This window comes from Arachis ipaensis, chromosome B9 (genome assembly GCF_059453495.1).
Source record: "Arachis ipaensis isolate K30076 ecotype BB chromosome B9, ASM5945349v1, whole genome shotgun sequence".
NCBI lineage: Eukaryota > Viridiplantae > Streptophyta > Magnoliopsida > Fabales > Fabaceae > Arachis > Arachis ipaensis.
Genome location: NC_142444.1, coordinates 193,551 through 211,412, shown reverse-complemented (window position 1 = coordinate 211,412; position 17,862 = coordinate 193,551). Strand labels below are relative to the sequence as shown.

Below are 17,862 nucleotides of genomic sequence, written 5' to 3'. Positions count from 1 at the left end.
AATTATTTTAAATTCTATATCACCTCACTTACTTTATTATCAGTCTAGACATATGATATATTTTAAAATTTTTGCATCTAAAAACAATATCCTATTAATGTTAAAATTATTTAGATAGATAAATAATAGTGAATATAGAATTATTTAGGATGGATAGAATTAAGTACATCTTTTTATTGAAAATATGAATTTAAAAATATTATATTCAATTCTCAATATATAATCAACCTCTCACTGAACTATTGTATGTTCAAAAGATTTTTGAAGAAATGAAATAATTTTAGGTATATAATTTTTTGTAAAAATTTAATTAATTCAAGATATTTATTGTCGTTGATTAAAAAAGTAAATTGAAATGACAATTTAATATTTTTATACTCTTTAAATATTATTTATTTATTTTTCTAGCATTCTTCATCATCCAATGATCATATTAATATAATTTAATTTAATAAAATTATTTATCATCATTTGATTGAATAAAAATTCTATTTTATCTGAAAATTTTAGAATTTCACAACATCAAGATCATCTGTATTAAATCATTAAAAAATATATCTGAGAGTGCAGAAGCGTCCTTTCATTTGAGAGCATGATTGAGATCAGAGAGCTTAGCTCTTGTGGTTCTTTGATCTTCGTCAACCAAAACCTTTTGTATCCCTAATAGGGTTGAATCACAACTCTACTATGGAAAAAGAGTTACAGAGACGAGTTTGATGTGTTAGAAACCAAAATTCTGAAATCATTATTTATATTTGAGTGTGACACTCATTAAACCCTAAAACTCAAATAAAATAGTATCTATGGTTTTAATCTCATTTATCCAAAATTAAAAGTAATAATGACTTATTTAATTCAACATTTATGACAATAAATGAGATCACCCTTATATAAGTCATTTAATGTGAAATTACTTAATTCGTGATTATAATTAATATATGTATTGCTTATAAATATATTAAGAAATGATAATTTCCTAACAATCTTCCACTTGGGTTATACATATATATATTTTCCTGAGATAATTACATCTTATAAATTTTATACGCACATTTGAATGTTATTTCTCTGATTACTTTAATAATCTGGTCTGTCTCCTATATCAGTTATGAAATTACCGCAACTTTTATCACATTAGTGTCGCAACGAAACCACGATGATTGCCATACTAAAATACTCAATCACATAGATCAAATCTGGATGAGAAAATTCAGAAATTACATGCAAAAATAATCTCATGCATGCCTATTTTTAACTGGTCTAACTTGAATAAAAAAATTATTTTATTCGGTGACTGACTCAGATAAAACTGAGTGATGAGTGTAACAACCCAGACCACCCGCTAGCACGATATTATCCACTTTGGCACACAAGGCCTCACGGTTTTGCCTTTGACGATAGGGATGATAGCCGAAACCTCCCACACTCACTCGTCAAAACGCGTCATGCTAGGGAGAGGTATCCACACCCTTATAAGGCATGATTCGTTCCCCTCCCCAACTGATGTGGGCCTTACAATGAGTCTGTGTAAGAAGAAGAAGAGAAGAACTTAACAGACTCACACACAGAGAGAGACTTGGTAGGAGAAAGGTGGTGACGGTTCAACAACGATGGTAACAGGATAAGCAGTGATGGCGACATGAGCTGTGAAGGAAGATAGGAGTTGTGAAGGGGTAGGCGGCGATGGGCTCAACAATAACGATGACGGAGCTATGAGGCTTTTTGTGAAGAAGCCGAGAAGAAGAAGATTCTGGGTGAGGATGATTGTGTTTCTCTTGCATGGCTATAGAGTATGGACTGAAACTGTAAATCACCGAATTTGTGATGTGACCAAGGTAGAGAAAATCGAGATTTTACGTGAAATCGAAAAAGTAAATAAAAAACGTAAAACGTAAAATCTTAATAAGATTTAAATCGTAAAATCGTCAGACTTAGTACAAATTTCGTAAAATCGATAAACTCATTTAAAATCGTAATATCGAAAGATTTTAAGAGTTAAATCGAGATTCTAGCTACTATGGATGTGAGACAAATTCTAATTCATAAAAAGTGTTTCTATGTACATATCCAAGGCGGGTATACGCTAAATCCGACCTTGCCCTGTCCTAAGCAAAATCTTCTCCAACTCGAGTCAAGTTATTACCCTCCCCAACTGGGTGTGGACGAGTCGGGTACCCGCATGTTCGGGTACTCCTGCCAAGTCTAACCATGTATTGATGCTCCATTTATTAAGGGTGTATTGCTAGTCAATGGATTGTTTAAGCGGACAAGTGAGATGATCACTCAACAAACTCAAATTGATTAAGATAAATGTTAATTATTTTTAATATTTTAATATTAAAAATTCTAAAAGTTTGATTTTAATTATAATTTTATAAAATATTTATAATAATAATTACTATATATATTTTATTTAATTTTTTTAATAAAATTTGTTATATAATTTTATGTATTATTATCTCGTACAGAGTATAGAAACATAGACTAATTTTTTGATAAAAAGATAAATATATTTTTGTCTTTTTATTCTGTGGACATTTAAATCTCTAGAAAATAAAAAATACAATTAAATTCTTAAAAAAATATTTGCATAGAATAGAATAGTAGTAACAAAAATCAATCAATAAAAAGTGACCATTTTAAATAATATCATCCTAAGATATCTAATTTTAAATAATGAATAGAATAGTAGTAACTATTTGCATTAACAAAAATCAATCAATAAAGGGATTTGATATATATATATATATATATTGCCATGTATATAAAGCAACGAAAAGAAAAGGAAAAAAAATAAAAAAGAAATAAAAAAAGAAGAAAAGAATTGCATAAGCTATAATGTAGGGGAGACTTCTAGTTTTAGGAAGGCGAGGCCTTACAGGAAACTAGGAAAGTGGATGGAGGCAAGCATGAGATAACTGCAGCTGCGGCGTGTGAGTGTGAATGCGAGCGGGGAAATAATGTCAACGTTGATAGGTGGAAGATCGAGATCAACAGCGAGATCAGGAAGAAGAAGCAGCAGCAGCAGACAGTTGCGGATTCTGATTGCGTGTCTTGCTCTTCTCGCCATTCTGCCTCCGATATTCTTCCATCTCCGGGTCAGGCGTCTCCACCGGATCCACCTCGCCAAGTGCGCCTGGCTTCACCAACCGCCTCTAGTCTGCGCCCACGGCGGCGACTCTTCCGTCGCCCCCTCCAACACCGTATGCCTCTTGCTTCCTCATTCCTCATCCATTCATATTCATCATTATCTTCTTACTTTAGTTCTTGTGCATCACAATTGAATTGACAGATGGCAGCGTATGTGTCTGCTCTTAATTCCAAAGTGGACTGCATTGAGATCGACGTCTCTCGTTCCTCTGATGGCGTCCTCTTTGCTCTTCACGACAGGTACTCTTACTCCATTCCATTCATATCTCTTCCATTAATTATTCGTTTGCTCTCACGAGTCCCATGGTGGTGGCACAGGCAGGGATTTGCACCGCTTCTCTCCCAACGCTACTTCTAAAGTTGGTCACCTTACCTCCAACCAGGTCTTGCTCACTACTCACTTCTCCCTTGGCCCTTGGGGCTCAGAAATAATCACTTCAACTAACTAAGATCGTAATTTTTTAGATAAGAGAGCTTGGTGCTTCTCTCCATTCTCCTGACAAGTTAAAAGATCAAAGTATACCTACCATTCAAGATGCCCTCATGGTATCATTCCTTTCATTCGTCTGCTATTGTTCCTGTTTATGGATCATATTTATTGACCCCTGCTTTGCAATGTATTTCTTAGTTGACTGCAAATTCAGTACGACAGATAATTCTAGACATCAAAGTTGGACCCCCGTTTTATGAGAAAGGTCTTGCCAGAGACATTCTCTCTATTGTAAGTGTAATTCTTCTGCACTTTCCATCGCGCACACAATTCTTTACTGCTTTGTTGCGTTTTATTTATGTTTCAGCTGGAGAACACAGTGTGTCAAAACTGTCTCGTATGGTGTAAAAGTGACAATTTGGTAAGGGATGTAATCAAACTTTCGTCAGAAATTACGGTAACTACTTCACTTGCCTTTTGTTAATAGTGACAAAAAATTATTTACATCGTTACAAAGCTGCTATAGCTGGAGTCACATTTTACGAGTGTCATCTTTTTGCACTTCAATGTCCCCGATGCAGGTTGGTTACATCGTTATGAAAGAACCCTCTACTGGGGCTAGAACAAATTTGTTGAGGATGAAAGGTGCTGAGGTTGTTGGTGTCTACCACCCGTTGATTGATGAAAAGCTTATGAGAGTTCTGCACAGGTCTGCTTTTCTGTTGATACATCTCCTACTATATACTTATCCAGTAGCATTGATGTTTTCTGCTGTATTGATGATCCATCTTTTGCGTTGTGATGGTTAATAGAAGGAAGAAAAAGGTGTATGCCTGGACTGTTGATGATGTGGAATCCATGCAGAGGATGCTGTTTGAGCATGTTGATGCTGTTGTTACGGGCAATCCAACTTTACTTCAACGCCTAATGCAAGATACCAGAACGCAATGTCTTGAAGAGGGCTATTCATTACCACAGTAACATTTGTTCAGGAACATAACCCTTTTTTCACATTAAATTTGCCTTGTTTCAAATCTTGATAATCAATACACTAATCTTTATTGTTGTATGCAGTCTCATTATTCTCGTGGTTGATTTGGGGCTTATACCTTTGCATTCATGATATTTAGTGGCTCCTTAAATATTTGTGGAGCAAAAAATTGGAAGAGAATAATTTGGGTTATGTTGTTATTATTGATTGGCGTGTACTAGAAGACATTTTTTCGTGGTTCAGCAGCAGTGTTATTTTTGCATCAAGATTTACATATCATCTTCGTATATGCTTCTTTATATGATTATTACTATTATGTTGTGGAAATTATGGAACCCGTCTCCATATTCAGATTGAATGAATGAAGTAGAAGCAAGAAATGTTCTAGCTATATACACGGCTTTAATTCTACCAGAGACTTGTGCATCGGCCAGCTTATGGATTATTGAATTTAATGTTTGCAAGAAAATATACTTGTTTAATTTACTTCATTGGGGGAATATGTTGCTCATTCACATAAAAATCTCAGTAAATTAAACTTGAAGCTACATCAGCTTGCTTAGAGTTCTAAATGATGGTACAGAAAATAGTACTGAAGAAACATAAGAGTTGCCACTGATGAGACATACCAAAGTAGTACGTAAATATATAGTCTCCAAGACTTTATTCACACTCATCTCACTAACATCACTTGGAAAGTAAATGATTACGTTGTTATCCGAATGAGAATGGAATAGGCTTAAGATGAAGTGGGATTCTTTTGGAGGCAACGAGGCCAAATGTCTCAGCCATATCTATGGCTTGTGGAGATTCCCAATTGAAGTAATAGAGAAGGTTAGCGAGCATATACTCAACAGAAGCAAGGCCAAAATTCATTCCAGGGCATCCTCTTCTGCCGAAACCAAATGGGATAAACTTGAAGTCTGGAGTGTGGCTATGGCGATGCCTCTCTGGAATGAAGTCTTCCGGGCTGTCCCACACTCGAGGATCCCTCTGGATAGCCCAGACGTTCACGTACAATCTTGTCTTTGCTGGGATGTCGTATCCAGAGAGTTTCACATGGCGTGTTGCCACTCTCGGAACCAAGAGCGGTGCAGGTGGATGCAACCTTAGAGTCTCTTTCACCACACATTTTAGGTACTCCATTTGGTTCACGTTGCTCTCTTCCACAATTGATTTGTGCCCCACAACCTTTCTCACCTCTTCTTGGACTTTCTTCAGTTCCATTGGATTTTTCATTAGTTCTGACATTGCCCATTCTACTGTTACTGAAGTTGTCTCACTTCCCGCTGCAAACATGTCCTGAAATCATTACTTTTTAACATCAATTATACAGGACAATTATTACCATCTGATATCTTCACTTTTATTCTTCTTCAATTATAAAAGTTTTTAGAAATATACTAATATTTTTGCCTATAAAAATATAGAATTATAATTTTTTTAAAAACTAAATTAGCTTGGTCATAATCCTGTGGATTACGAACAAAAAAAACTAGAAGTCTAGAACCAATTTATAAAAATGTCGTGGAGCCAAGAGTCTTCGTAGAATAAGGAAAAAAATCAAGTACTACTTTTGCATGAAATGTGAATTTATAGTGTTAGAAAGAGTAAGAGAGAACAATAGAAAAAATATTTGTATGTATTTAAATTGTGTAAAATGATATGATATAAAAAAGATATTTATAGATTCTAAGAAAATAGATATAATAAAAACTATAATATTCTATAATAAATATTTAGATATATTAAATAATTTTAATAAATGCTAATTGATCCTAATATATTTTAACATCTCTCCTTAAACTCAAGTTGAAACTTACTTAAAACAACCAAACAAAAAAAAATGCATGAATTGATAGAACAGATGCAGACAAAACTGTCAGAAGAAAACGCAAACAGAACTGGAAAGCACAAATAGAACTGGCGAAAGAAAGTGCAGATGGAACTGCCACAAGAAGAGCGTAGACCGAACTATCGCAAGAGTGGCTAATTGTTGAAAAGATGACATTACCGAAAAACTACTAAAAAGTGACAAAGTGCGAAAAAATGACAAACTATTAGAAAGTGACGAAAAATATATGATTTCTTCATGAGAATAAGTAAGTAGTGAATGAGCTCGTCGATGAGGTAAAAAAAAATATCAAAACATCGACAAAAGAAAAAGGAAAAAAATGACACGAAAAAAAGTATGAAAAGTACGGTGATTTTATGAGAAGAAAATCAATCTATTCTCCTCAAGGAGAATACTATAGCTCGGATACCATGTTAGTAAGATTAAGAGAGAGCAGTAGAGAAAAATTTGTGTGTATTCAAGTAAAATGATATAATATAGAAATATATTTATAAGTGATAAGAGAATCGATATAATAAAAATATATTTTATAATAAATTTTAAATATATTAAATAGAGGAGTACTAAGGGCCAACAAGTTTTGTAATTTGGAGCTATTAAGTAACCATCATTAATGTTTTTAATGGTGTGAAATTACATCTAATGAATGTTAATTGATCATATAATATATTCTAATAAGGAGTGCTAGGGGCCAACAACTTTTGTGTTTTGTAATAATCAATTGGCCATTAATAGTGTTTTTAATGGTGTGAGATTATATCTAATGGTGAGAGATCACTCACTTTTCTTTTGATGGTTAAGTGCTAGCCACAAAACACAAAAGTTGCTGCCCCAAACTCTCTCTATTCTAACATATAGAAGCCACTCTTGCATGCATTAAAGCTATATTTGGTTGGAAAGAAAGAAATAGAGTGGAAGGAAATAGAAAGGAAAGAAAGAAAATAAAAGAAATTGAGTGGATTTTTATTTTCTTTAGATGTGTTTGGATGGAAGAAAAATAAAAAAAATATTATAAAAAGACAATTTTATCCCTATATTATAAAATATATTGAAAAAGTAAAAAAATAATATTGGAAGTAGAGATAAAAACATTAGTTTTCTTTTCATTTTTTTTTCTAATGTTGGAGAGAAAAAAAATTGATGAACCCACTAATTTTTTTTCCATCCATTTTCTTTCCTCTCTAATTTTCCTTCCCATTTTTTTTTCTTTCCTTTCATTAATTTTCCTTCCCATTTTTTTTTTCCTTTTCTTTCCTTTCATTTTCCTCTCAATCGAACAATTTTTCTTCCCATTTTTTTTTTCTTTTCTTTCCTTTCATTTTCCTCTCAATCAAAGGTAGTGTAAGGGAAAAGAAAAGAAAATAGAAGAAATGAAGAAGGTAACAAAACCAGAAGAATTGATTTGATGTCATCGTTGGAGATGGCGTTATTGGCAGCCTGCTGTTGGTCTTGAAGTTGGACGAGGATGTCAACAAAATCTCTGACATCATCATCAGCTGCTTCTTTGTTGAACATGGAACTCCTGTGCTCAGCAATGACCTTATCAAACAAGGGATCCAAGGCTGCAAAAGTGGCTTTGAATTCTCGAACCTGGCCAGTCAAAACATCCACCCAACGCAACCAAGGAAAGTGATCCCCAAGGGTGACAACTCCAACCTCAAACATCACCTTCTTCGCCAACACCTTCACGTTGTCTCTGCGACGAACACCTTTTGCATCGTTCTTTTGTCCAAGAGCAGAGTTACAAATGATGTTGTTTGCTGCTTCAACGAGCAACTCACTCAAATTCAGTGATGAGCATGATGCTGCTGCAGCTTCGCGTACCTTGTCAACCAATTCTGCAACTGCCCCTTTTCTCACCAAACGAATCGACTCTGACTGCACCATCTTAGGGCTCAAGAGTTCACGCACGCATATTTTTCTTTTCTGCTTCCACCTTTCTCCATAGTTTCCAAAACCAATATCATTGGATCCATACAGCAAGATATTCGTGGCTGTGCTTTGGCCTCGGTTCGAGAGTGCTAAGTCGTGAGCTTTCATGATTTCGTCCACCACTTGTGCTGATGAAACCACCACAGTTGGAATGTGGCCTAACTGTAACAACATGACGTCACCATACTTCTCTGAGAGGGCTTTGAAGGACCGATATGGCAATGCGCCTATCTGATGAAGATTCCCAATTATCGCTAACTTTCTTGGTGACGGAGGCAGATTTACAATGCCTTTGCTTTCCACTTTCACACTTGTTCTTAGCTTAGACACAATAATAGTAATAATCGTAGAAAACAACAACAGACATAGCTCAAAACTGGGACAAGTTAATTCTTTCAAAGCCATTGTCTCTCTATTTTTTATAAGCTCCACAGAGCCATAGTGTATATATATATATATATATAACAAAAGCACTTATAAATAAGACATTTAACTATTGAAAATATATAATGAGTCTCGCTAGGAGCTCATGCGTATTTGTAGAATGTGTACAATGAACTGTTTATTTAGTCTAATATGAGTTAAAAATGAAAATTATCCACGAAATAATAAATTTAAAAACTTTTATTCAGTTATTTTATATCAAATTTCAAATTTCCCAATTTTAAATTTTAAATTTTTAAAAAATTCAGTTAGTTATTTTAAAAAAATAATAATCTGAAATCCTCTAATACTCTCTTCTTTTTCAACCGGCGGTCATCCCACATTCATCAATAATTATCCCATTTCACTGTTGTTACTTGACTTGCTACACGCCACTCACCTTAATAAAAATAACCAGATAAAAATAATCATCCGCATACCTAATGAATTGAACATCTAACATATTTTAATTATATATAACTAAACTCAATCCAATCAAAATAATCATCTACATAAAAATAAAATAACCATTCGCATACCTACTAAAATGACCATCCTAAATTGACCATTAAAATAGAAGAAGAAGATGAATAAACAGAAGAAACTATTATTGTGGTGAAACATAATTTTGAAGGACTAATCATGACAAAAGCGGCACTATTGTGAAGCATAGGGCTCAAATTAGGGGTGTCTGCGGATCGGATCGGATCAGATATGGCAAAAAATTCGATTCGATCCGCACAATTTTCATTAGATTGGATCGGATATGATATCCGCGCTTTTTAATGCCAGATCTGATCCGATCCGCAAATCGGATCCGATATCGGATATATCCGCATAATTAAACATTCTCTTTTTAATCATATTTCTATGTAAAAAAATTCAATAAAAATATTTCTTTTATACTTTTAAGCTTATTTATTCCTAAAATATTTTTAATCAAGCTCTTTCTAAATAACAAAAATAAAATAATACAATATATGAATCATAATTACTAACTAAAACATACAAACAAATAAATATAATATCAAACATATATATTTATTTATTTTTAATTATTATTAGGGTGCGGATCGGATCCGATCCAATCAATTTGCGGATCGGATCGTATCTGCAATTTTTCGGATCGAATGCGGATATTTATCGCAGATCTACAGATACGATCCAATCCATGAACACCCCTAGCTCAAATCATGAAAGAAGCTAACCATGCTTAGATCCGAAGAACAAGAAGAGCATAGTGGTATCATCAGTGATAAGAGGCTTGAAGGAATGGGAGGAAGCGAAGGCGGTTCGGAAGAGAGGCACGAAAATAGCGACAGCAACGTTAGGCTGAACGTCGGAGGGCGAGGCGCATCGGGCTGACCGGCGGAGGTGAAGACGGTGTCGGTGGGAGGATGCGGCGGCCTCAGCATGGCCGGCGAGAAATTCAGTGACGCGAGGTGAGAACCGGAGAAGATGACGGTGAGTTTTGGACGTATATTGGAGGTTACGGTAAGATTAGAAATAACCGTATAATAGTGTGAATGGATTTAAATACTAATATTAATTTTCAAATTTTAAATTTTGAAATTAAATAATTAATTAATGATCTAATTTTTAATTTTAATTTTATTTTTTTAATTCATTGTACACATTCTACACGATTAATATTGGTTCCTAATACTTTCTCTTTAAATTATATATAATACGAGAAAGCATGAATGAACAACGCATATGGTAAAAAAATAAAAATAAACTAATTTTAAAATTTTGATCCTTAATTAATTAATTAATTAATATCAAATTTTAGATTATAATTTTAAAATAATTAAACTAAATCATCATTTTAAATTTATTTTTATTCACATTATTGCTTATTCTTAATTTACAGAATAACCATATATAATTTAAGAAAAAGTATAGATAATCATCAATATTTTTAAATAATGTGAATTAATAGGGTTAAAAGAGTAAATTAATCTTAAATTTAATTAGTAGCATTAAATTAGGATGTAGTGTATTTTTATTTGATTAGTAGTTGTTAATGTTGTTCAAGATGGTCATTATTTACCTAACACTCCCTAATTTAAAAGGTGATTTGGACAATGGCGGAAGCAACACAGCTGTGCGACACAGATCAAAAGACCATCCCTCACAATGACAAAACTCCAGAATGCAGCTGTCATTCCATCCCCACAGTCCGTGCAGACGCAGCGCCGTCACATCCGTCTGTTTCTGCCACCTTCTCTGCCTCTGTCTCTCCCATCCACGTGCATAGCAGCGTTACCGCCGCAGTTGTTGTCTTAACCATTGTTCTGAAAACCGAACCGGACCGGCCGGTTCAACCGGATTAATCGGAAACCGGTCATCTGGTCGGTTCGATTGTACTCTAAAACCGTTCAGCAAAAAACCGGGCTAAGAACCGGCCGAACCGGCGGTTAACCGGTGAACCGTCAGAACCGGCCGGATTTTTTCAGGGTTACCGGTTTTTTTATAATATATATATATATAAAAACCAAACCCAACCCAGCAGATACCTAACCCACCCCCACCCTTCCCCCTTCTCTCCCTCTCTGTCTCTGAGAACCCTAAACCTAGCCGCCATCAATTTTCCACCGTCGCAGTCTTCTCACCCCACCCCTCCCCTCCCCTCTCCTTTCTCTCCGTCTCTGAGAAACCCTAAACCCAGCACCATCACTATCCCACCGTCGCACTCTTCTCATCGTTCTTCTCCTTGTCGCCGTCTCTTCGGATCGTTACTCTTCTTATCGCCGTCAGCCGGTCGTCGTCTCTTCGGCGATCTCTCTCTGTCGCTCTCTTCAAGGTCAACAGCACCTATTATAGTCACCTCCCCTCGACGTCGAGTCTGAGCTGTTGGAATCGCCGCCGCGAAGGACTGCTCTGTCGTCGTCGCTGCTCGATTTGTTAGTGTCCGTCTCTCTGTCTGAGGGTCGGAGCTCAACGTCCTTTCTCTCTGTCTCTCACACGGCGACGTCTCTCTCTGCCCGGCTACGGAGTATTAGCCGCTTTGTCACCTTGCATCGGTTATTTTGTTAATTTTGTTAATTTGATTTATGAGTTGCTGGTTGCTGATTTTTCTGATTCAGTTGGGCAATGCTTCACTACATTGTTGGTTATTTATGCTGGAATTTTTCTGATTCTGAGTTATGCTATGATTTTGATTTTTGTGATTCAGTTGTTGATGGTGTTATGGGCAGTGCTTTACTATATTGGTCATTGTTTATGCTGGAATTCTTTTATTCTAAGTTATGCTATGATTTTTATTTTTCTTATTCAGCTGTTGATGGTGGTATAGGCAGTGCTTCACTGCATTGTTTATTATTAATGCTGAAATTTTTTTATTCTGAGTTGTGCAATGATTTTTATTCTGAGTTGATTCTGCTGATTTGTCTGCTTTGTTGATTCTGGTTGCTGGGTTTGAGTTATTGATGGTGTTTTGTTGACTATGGGTGGCTGGATTTGAGGAAAAATATTGTTTATATTGAAATCTGACTGAGGTATTTAAATTTGTTTTGTATATATAATTAAACCGATTGAATCTCGGTTGAACTCCGGTTGAACCTCTGAATTATTGAACCAGTTACTTCACCGGTTCATTGACCGGTTCGGTTCTCGCAACCTTGGTCTTAACTATTCTCGCGCCTCTCTTTTCTAGCAGCATTGCTACGATGTCCCGCCACTCTCTTGTGGAGTTGTTGCGGTGTCGTTGTCGGCTGTTGCTGCACGAATGATGCCATCGTGCACATTTTCCTATGCACCATTATCGGCCGCTGTGGTTTTTCTCCTCAGCCTTCTCTTATTTTTTTCTTTTTTTGAATATAAATGTTAATGTGAATGATTATTTTTATTTTAAAATAGATATTTATTTAATTTAAATTAAATTTAAGTAAATACAATAAAATTTGTTAAATATTCATTTTATTATGTACAGTTATCAATTATTCAACTACCGCAGACCTGTTTGCTATTGAAAAAGTATGGTATGTCGACGTCATCTTATCACATTAGTGTGTGTCCATTTTGGGACATAATAAATTAATAATTTTGATCAAAATATCAGCCACGAGCCCACGACCAAGTGAAAAGGTGGACTATATAAAACACGACGACCGACATCTAAAATAGTAAACCATTATTAAATAATTTTTAAATAATAATAGATAATTGATTAAATAGTATATCCAAAAATTTTAAACAGTATCTAAATTTATTAAATTAATATATTTAGTGTTAATAAATTAATTAACTAACTGATTTACACTAAATTTAAGGATTAAATATGAATGATTTTAGTCCCTAATATAAAAGTCAAAAATTTATTTCGTCGTTGACCTTTTGGTACAAAATAATTCTAAAAGTTTTAATTTATTTTAAAATTGTCATTTTTATTAAATTTTTATTTTTATTACTAAATTATCTTAATAAAAAAAAAATAAAAAGTAAAAAAAAAAAGAAAACAGGTTAACGGAAAAAGGGTATCACGCTTTGTGGGAGAGGAGGGGGAGGGGTTGGGTTTGGATTCAGGAAGAAGAGGGGGAAGGGAAGGAAAGGGAAGGAAGGGGAAGGGGAAGGGGAAGGGGAAAGGGAAGGGGAAAGGCCACCGCCACTACTCCTCGTCGCCGCCGCTCTTGCTCCTCGTCGTTCGGTCTTCGCCTCACCGTCGCTCTCGTCTTGCCGCACCTCGACCTCGCAGTGCTGTGACTTGAACCCTAGCCTCGCCTCGCCGCGACGCGTCTGGCCTGCGCCCTCGTGTTCCTCGTCGTCGTCGAAGAAGTGGTGGTCGCCCTCGTGTTCCTCGCGTTCTCCAGAGAGATTTTTGGTAATTATATTTATGGATTTTTGGTTCTTGTAATTGAAGATGAATTTGGAGTTTTTTTTATTGTAATTGCATATGAGTTTTGTTAATGAAAGAAGAAGAATTTTATTAGTTATGAGTTTTGTTAATGTTTCTGAGTTTCAATGATGATGAGGATGATTTTCTTGTTTTTTTTTTTTAGTTTTGAATTCTGCTTTCTGAGTTTTGACGATGATGATAATAATAATTTTTTGGGTTCCGGGTGGGATGATGCAGATAGTGATAGAGTGACAGTGGGTGGGAGTTGGTGGTTTTTTGAGTTCTGTGGGGTGATGCAAGTTCTGGGGGTGATGTAGATGCAGATGATGGTTTTTTGAGTTCTGGGGGGTGATGCAGATGCAGATGATGATTTTTTGAGTTTCTAGGTCTGCTTCTGCTTCTCGTTGATTTTGGGAAAAAAGGGGAGGGGTATTTTCATCCGAATGATGATTTTAGAATTAAAGTAAACCTTTAGGACCATTTTGTAGCGAAAAAAGACCAGAGATGAAATAATTTTTCGACCTCTACGTTAGGAACCAAAATCGTAGTTAACCCTAAATTTAATTATTGTATTATTGCATTATGTACGTATAACATGTAAATTACTTAACTAATTAAAAACGTAAGTCACCAAAAAAAACTAATTAAAAATTTAACTACAATAAATATATTAATTAAATATCTAATAATAATTAGTTAATTATTAAAATTTTAAAATATCTAATATTTTAAATATGTTAAATCTCTTTTACAAAAATTTTATATTAATAATTTAATATATTAATATACAGATATGTTATATAAATATAAATGATACTAATTGATCTAATATTGATTTTAATTTATTCTCTAACAAATTATATATAAAATATAATTCTAATAATTATTATTAAATAAACTAAAAATATATTTTCTAATATATAAACCTATGTTAACAATATTCACTAACTGAATATAATAACACATTTCTAACTACCATATATTAACTAGCAGTTAATCAATATAAATAATATTAATCTTTAATATTATTAATATTTTTGTTGGATAAAAAAAATTTAAATAATAATTTATATTTATATAATTAAAATAATTGAGAGAGAGAGGTCGCTCGCATGGAATGAGACTTGTGAGAGAGAGCTCTCACGCGCGACACATAGGGTATGCACACATTGGATTTTCGTACCTAAATTTAAATCAGATCGTCTGATTAATCTCTCTCCTTAATTTGGATCGTCCAATTTATTTATTCTTGTTTTAAAAGAAGGCAGGAAAAAAAAAGGGCAAAAACCAAAATATACGTGTGGACATTAGAGTATGCATGTTCTGCAATGTGGGGCTAACATGAGGCTAATTCTTTAATTTGCTGCAACCATGTTGCGTTTAGAGTCTGATCTAGGGATCCAATGATATCCACGTTGATTTTACGAGTAATATATATATATATATGCATATCACGACATTGTTATTATTCCTTGTCCAAAAGGAAAAGTTTAAAACAACATTATGATTCAGAAGATTGCATATTATTTACTCCGTGTCCGTTATGATGCCCGATTGGCACATATATATGAAGCTAAGATTTTCCATTCAATTATACATATGCGGTCAAATGAAATCAATTTTTGAAATAATTTAATTTTTAAATTTCAAAAAAGTAAATTTGTGCTAAAAAAACACGTGACTTTCCACTCTACCCCTCTCACTTCTCTCACTCATCCGCCTCTCACTCACCATCTTTTGACTTCTACTATTATGAAAAAATATTTGTGACCTGAGATGGATGGTGTGGCTATGAATTCCTATATGTATGTCTGTGTGCACCAAGTAAAATATGTTTCAGATTTTGTGTGATTTTTATCAAAAGGCAAGCATTTTTGCTTTGCATAATGACATGAAGAACATGGTATCTCAGTGTTATGAGATGAAGTGAATGGAAAAGCATTTTTTATTTGTTGTATTTTATTACTAGAAATGTGTCCTAATTGATGATGCTACATTGTTACATCAGATGCATGAATGATCTTGTGTGTGTATGTGTAGAATTTACAGATTTAGCAAGATCACCCTCTACTATAGGTATAATTGTGAGATTTGATGTTGTTAAAATTGGTTTGATTTTTATTATATACAATCTCCTTTTTTGATCGGCAGCTCCAATCATTTTGAAGGTAAGTCACACCTAAATCTCACAATTATGTGTATTGAACAAAAAAAACAAGAAAGTGTATCAGCTGCTTTAGAAATTGAAATCAGATTATATTTAAAAGTTGGAACATATAACACATCAGTCAAGTAGAAATTTGCTGAGAAGAAAATTGTTCCAGAAATGGTTGTGACAATTTTAGAACCATTTGGCATAATTACTTGAACTGACTGAATTGTTTTAACAGATTGAAAGAAATCGAGTGAGAATGACATATGAACACTAGTTTCTGTATCCAAAATCCAGTTATGACAGTTTAATATATGGTTAGAAATTGAGAGAAGATAGAAGGTACCTGCAGATGGTGCATGTACAGAAGCCAAATTCCCATTATTTGGAAAGTCACTGCATTGTTGTTGGAACAAGACAATGAGTGCTTCCTTTTGCTTATCCGAAAACAAGCCATCTAGGTTGACCTTTACATCCCTTTGGCTTAAAGGTTCAGTGCTTTTTTCTTCATTACTCGCAGTAGTAATAGAATTTATTAAGCTCACTTGACTTGACATATAGTCTTCCCTTTGAATTGACTTCTTTGCCTGTGTGGTGGGAATCCATGTTTGTGATAGCATGCATCCACCAAATGTCCATTCTTTCCGCAATAAAAGCATAATTTAGGCATCCCTCGACCATTTCCTCTACCTTTGCCCCCATGAATCCGTCCTCTTCCTCTAATCAAGTTATTTCCACTGCTTTGGTAAGTCCTGAATGCATTGGCTTCAATAGCATTCACCATCAATCCAGATTCAGGGTCTATAGAGTGTAACATTTGTGTTTCTTGTTGTAAAAGCGAAGAAAAAGCTGTTGCCACATTTAGTAAGGGGTTGACAAGCATGAGTTGGGAGCGCACATTTACATATTGATCGTTCAATCCTCAAAAGAACCTAATTACATGAGATTGCTTTCTATACTCTCGAATAATTTCAAGACTCTTTCCACACTTTCAACTATGCAGACAAGAACACACAAGATAGGTCTAAATTCATCTATTCCTCCCAAATACTCTTCAGTTTTGTGTAATAGGAAGTAATATTGAGCTCACCTTGTCTCGTTGAGAATAATTCTTTTTCAAGATATGCAATTCCAAACAGATCACCTTGGTAGAATCTGTGTTTTAGATACATCCATAATTCCTAGGCGTTATCGCACCACAAAACGCTCTGGAATATTTTTGGACTTAGAGATCCATGCAGCCAAGACAAGACGAACGTGTTGCAGTGGTCCCAAGCCTCAAATGAAGGATCTTCTTTCTTTGATTTGAGTGAAGTTCCATCAATGAACTTGAGCTTGTTCTTTGATTTGAGGGAAATCATCGCTGACCTTGGCCACGGTTGGTAGTTCAAAGTACTTAGTAGAGCATTCGTGAGAGAGATTCCAGGAATTTCGCTAGAGTGCAAATAGAAATGGCTGAATGAATCTTGCAGCAAATTCGTGTTGGATCTTGTTGTTTGGGCTTGAAACGTGTTGAACTGAACCATCATTTGGTTCTCTTGATTTGGCACTCTTTTATGCATGCTCGCTTCCATTGATGAACAAATCATGCAAACGTTACTTTACACGAATCATTTTAAAAATGTGATCTTGCGCAGGGTGGTTACACTTTTTTACAACTCCATGTTCACTGTACTATGATAAAAGCTGTTTAGCTGCGAAGTGTTTTCTTTGCTTCATGCAAAAGAGACTCAAAGTGTGAGATATTAGAGAATAACAAAAGACATGACTTCATTATCATGAGCTAGTATATATACAACTAATCTGAACGATATATTGGCAACAGCCTAACAAACTTCTAACACAACTCAAACTAACTAGTTCGTTAATTTACTAAATAGGACAGCTTGCTATACATGCTGCATTGCTGCAAAACTATCAGCTAACTAATCGAGCTATTCCACTCTAATCTGGCTACAAATATGGTGCACTTAGAGGTCTGTATGTGATTTGTGAGCACTCATAAGTCATAAGTCAATCATTAATCCAACAAAATAATTGATTCTCATCCATCCTCACTATTTTCTATACTAATAAAATAATTTAATATATA

The 17,862-nt window shown here is 34.6% G+C and overlaps 2 protein-coding genes across 2 annotated transcripts; one reads left to right on the top strand and one right to left on the bottom strand.

Annotated features, from left to right (window-relative positions):
• Positions 1–2,784: 2,784 nt before the first annotated feature.
• On the top strand, positions 2,785–4,962 carry GDPD4 (PLC-like phosphodiesterases superfamily protein). Its single transcript, XM_016349089.3, has 8 exons — positions 2,785–3,203; positions 3,293–3,390; positions 3,473–3,533; positions 3,616–3,696; positions 3,779–3,871; positions 3,948–4,037; positions 4,162–4,289; positions 4,393–4,962. The coding sequence occupies exons 1-8, from the start codon at positions 2,961–2,963 to the stop codon at positions 4,559–4,561; spliced, it is 963 nt and encodes a 320-aa protein (XP_016204575.1). The 5' UTR covers positions 2,785–2,960; the 3' UTR covers positions 4,562–4,962.
• An 82-nt stretch (positions 4,963–5,044) lies between these two features.
• Positions 5,045–8,807, bottom strand: LOC107645072 (phenylacetaldehyde oxime monooxygenase CYP71AN24). The gene is made up of 2 exons (XM_016349091.3): positions 7,816–8,807; positions 5,045–5,873 (listed from the first exon to the last, which is right to left on the bottom strand). Exons 1-2 carry the CDS (start codon positions 8,761–8,763, stop codon positions 5,286–5,288), a joined length of 1,536 nt encoding a protein of 511 aa, XP_016204577.1. The 5' UTR covers positions 8,764–8,807; the 3' UTR covers positions 5,045–5,285.
• Positions 8,808–17,862: the final 9,055 nt, after the last annotated feature.

What these genes read in the sequence shown, in the direction of transcription:
- GDPD4 (XM_016349089.3), top strand. Translation starts at nt 2,961, where the DNA reads ATGTCAACGTTGATAGGTGGAAGATCGAGATCAACAGCGAGATCAGGA. An exon ending in CCAGAGACATTCTCTCTATT is followed by an intron (nt 3,872 to 3,947) that starts GTAAGTGTAATT and finishes TTTATGTTTCAG; the next exon opens with CTGGAGAACACAGTGTGTCA. An exon ending in AACTTTCGTCAGAAATTACG is followed by an intron (nt 4,038 to 4,161) that starts GTAACTACTTCA and finishes TCCCCGATGCAG; the next exon opens with GTTGGTTACATCGTTATGAA.
- LOC107645072 (XM_016349091.3), bottom strand. Translation starts at nt 8,763, where the DNA reads ATGGCTTTGAAAGAATTAACTTGTCCCAGTTTTGAGCTATGTCTGTTG. An exon ending in ACATCAAATCAATTCTTCTG is followed by an intron (nt 5,874 to 7,815) that starts GTTTTGTTACCT and finishes TAATGATTTCAG; the next exon opens with GACATGTTTGCAGCGGGAAG.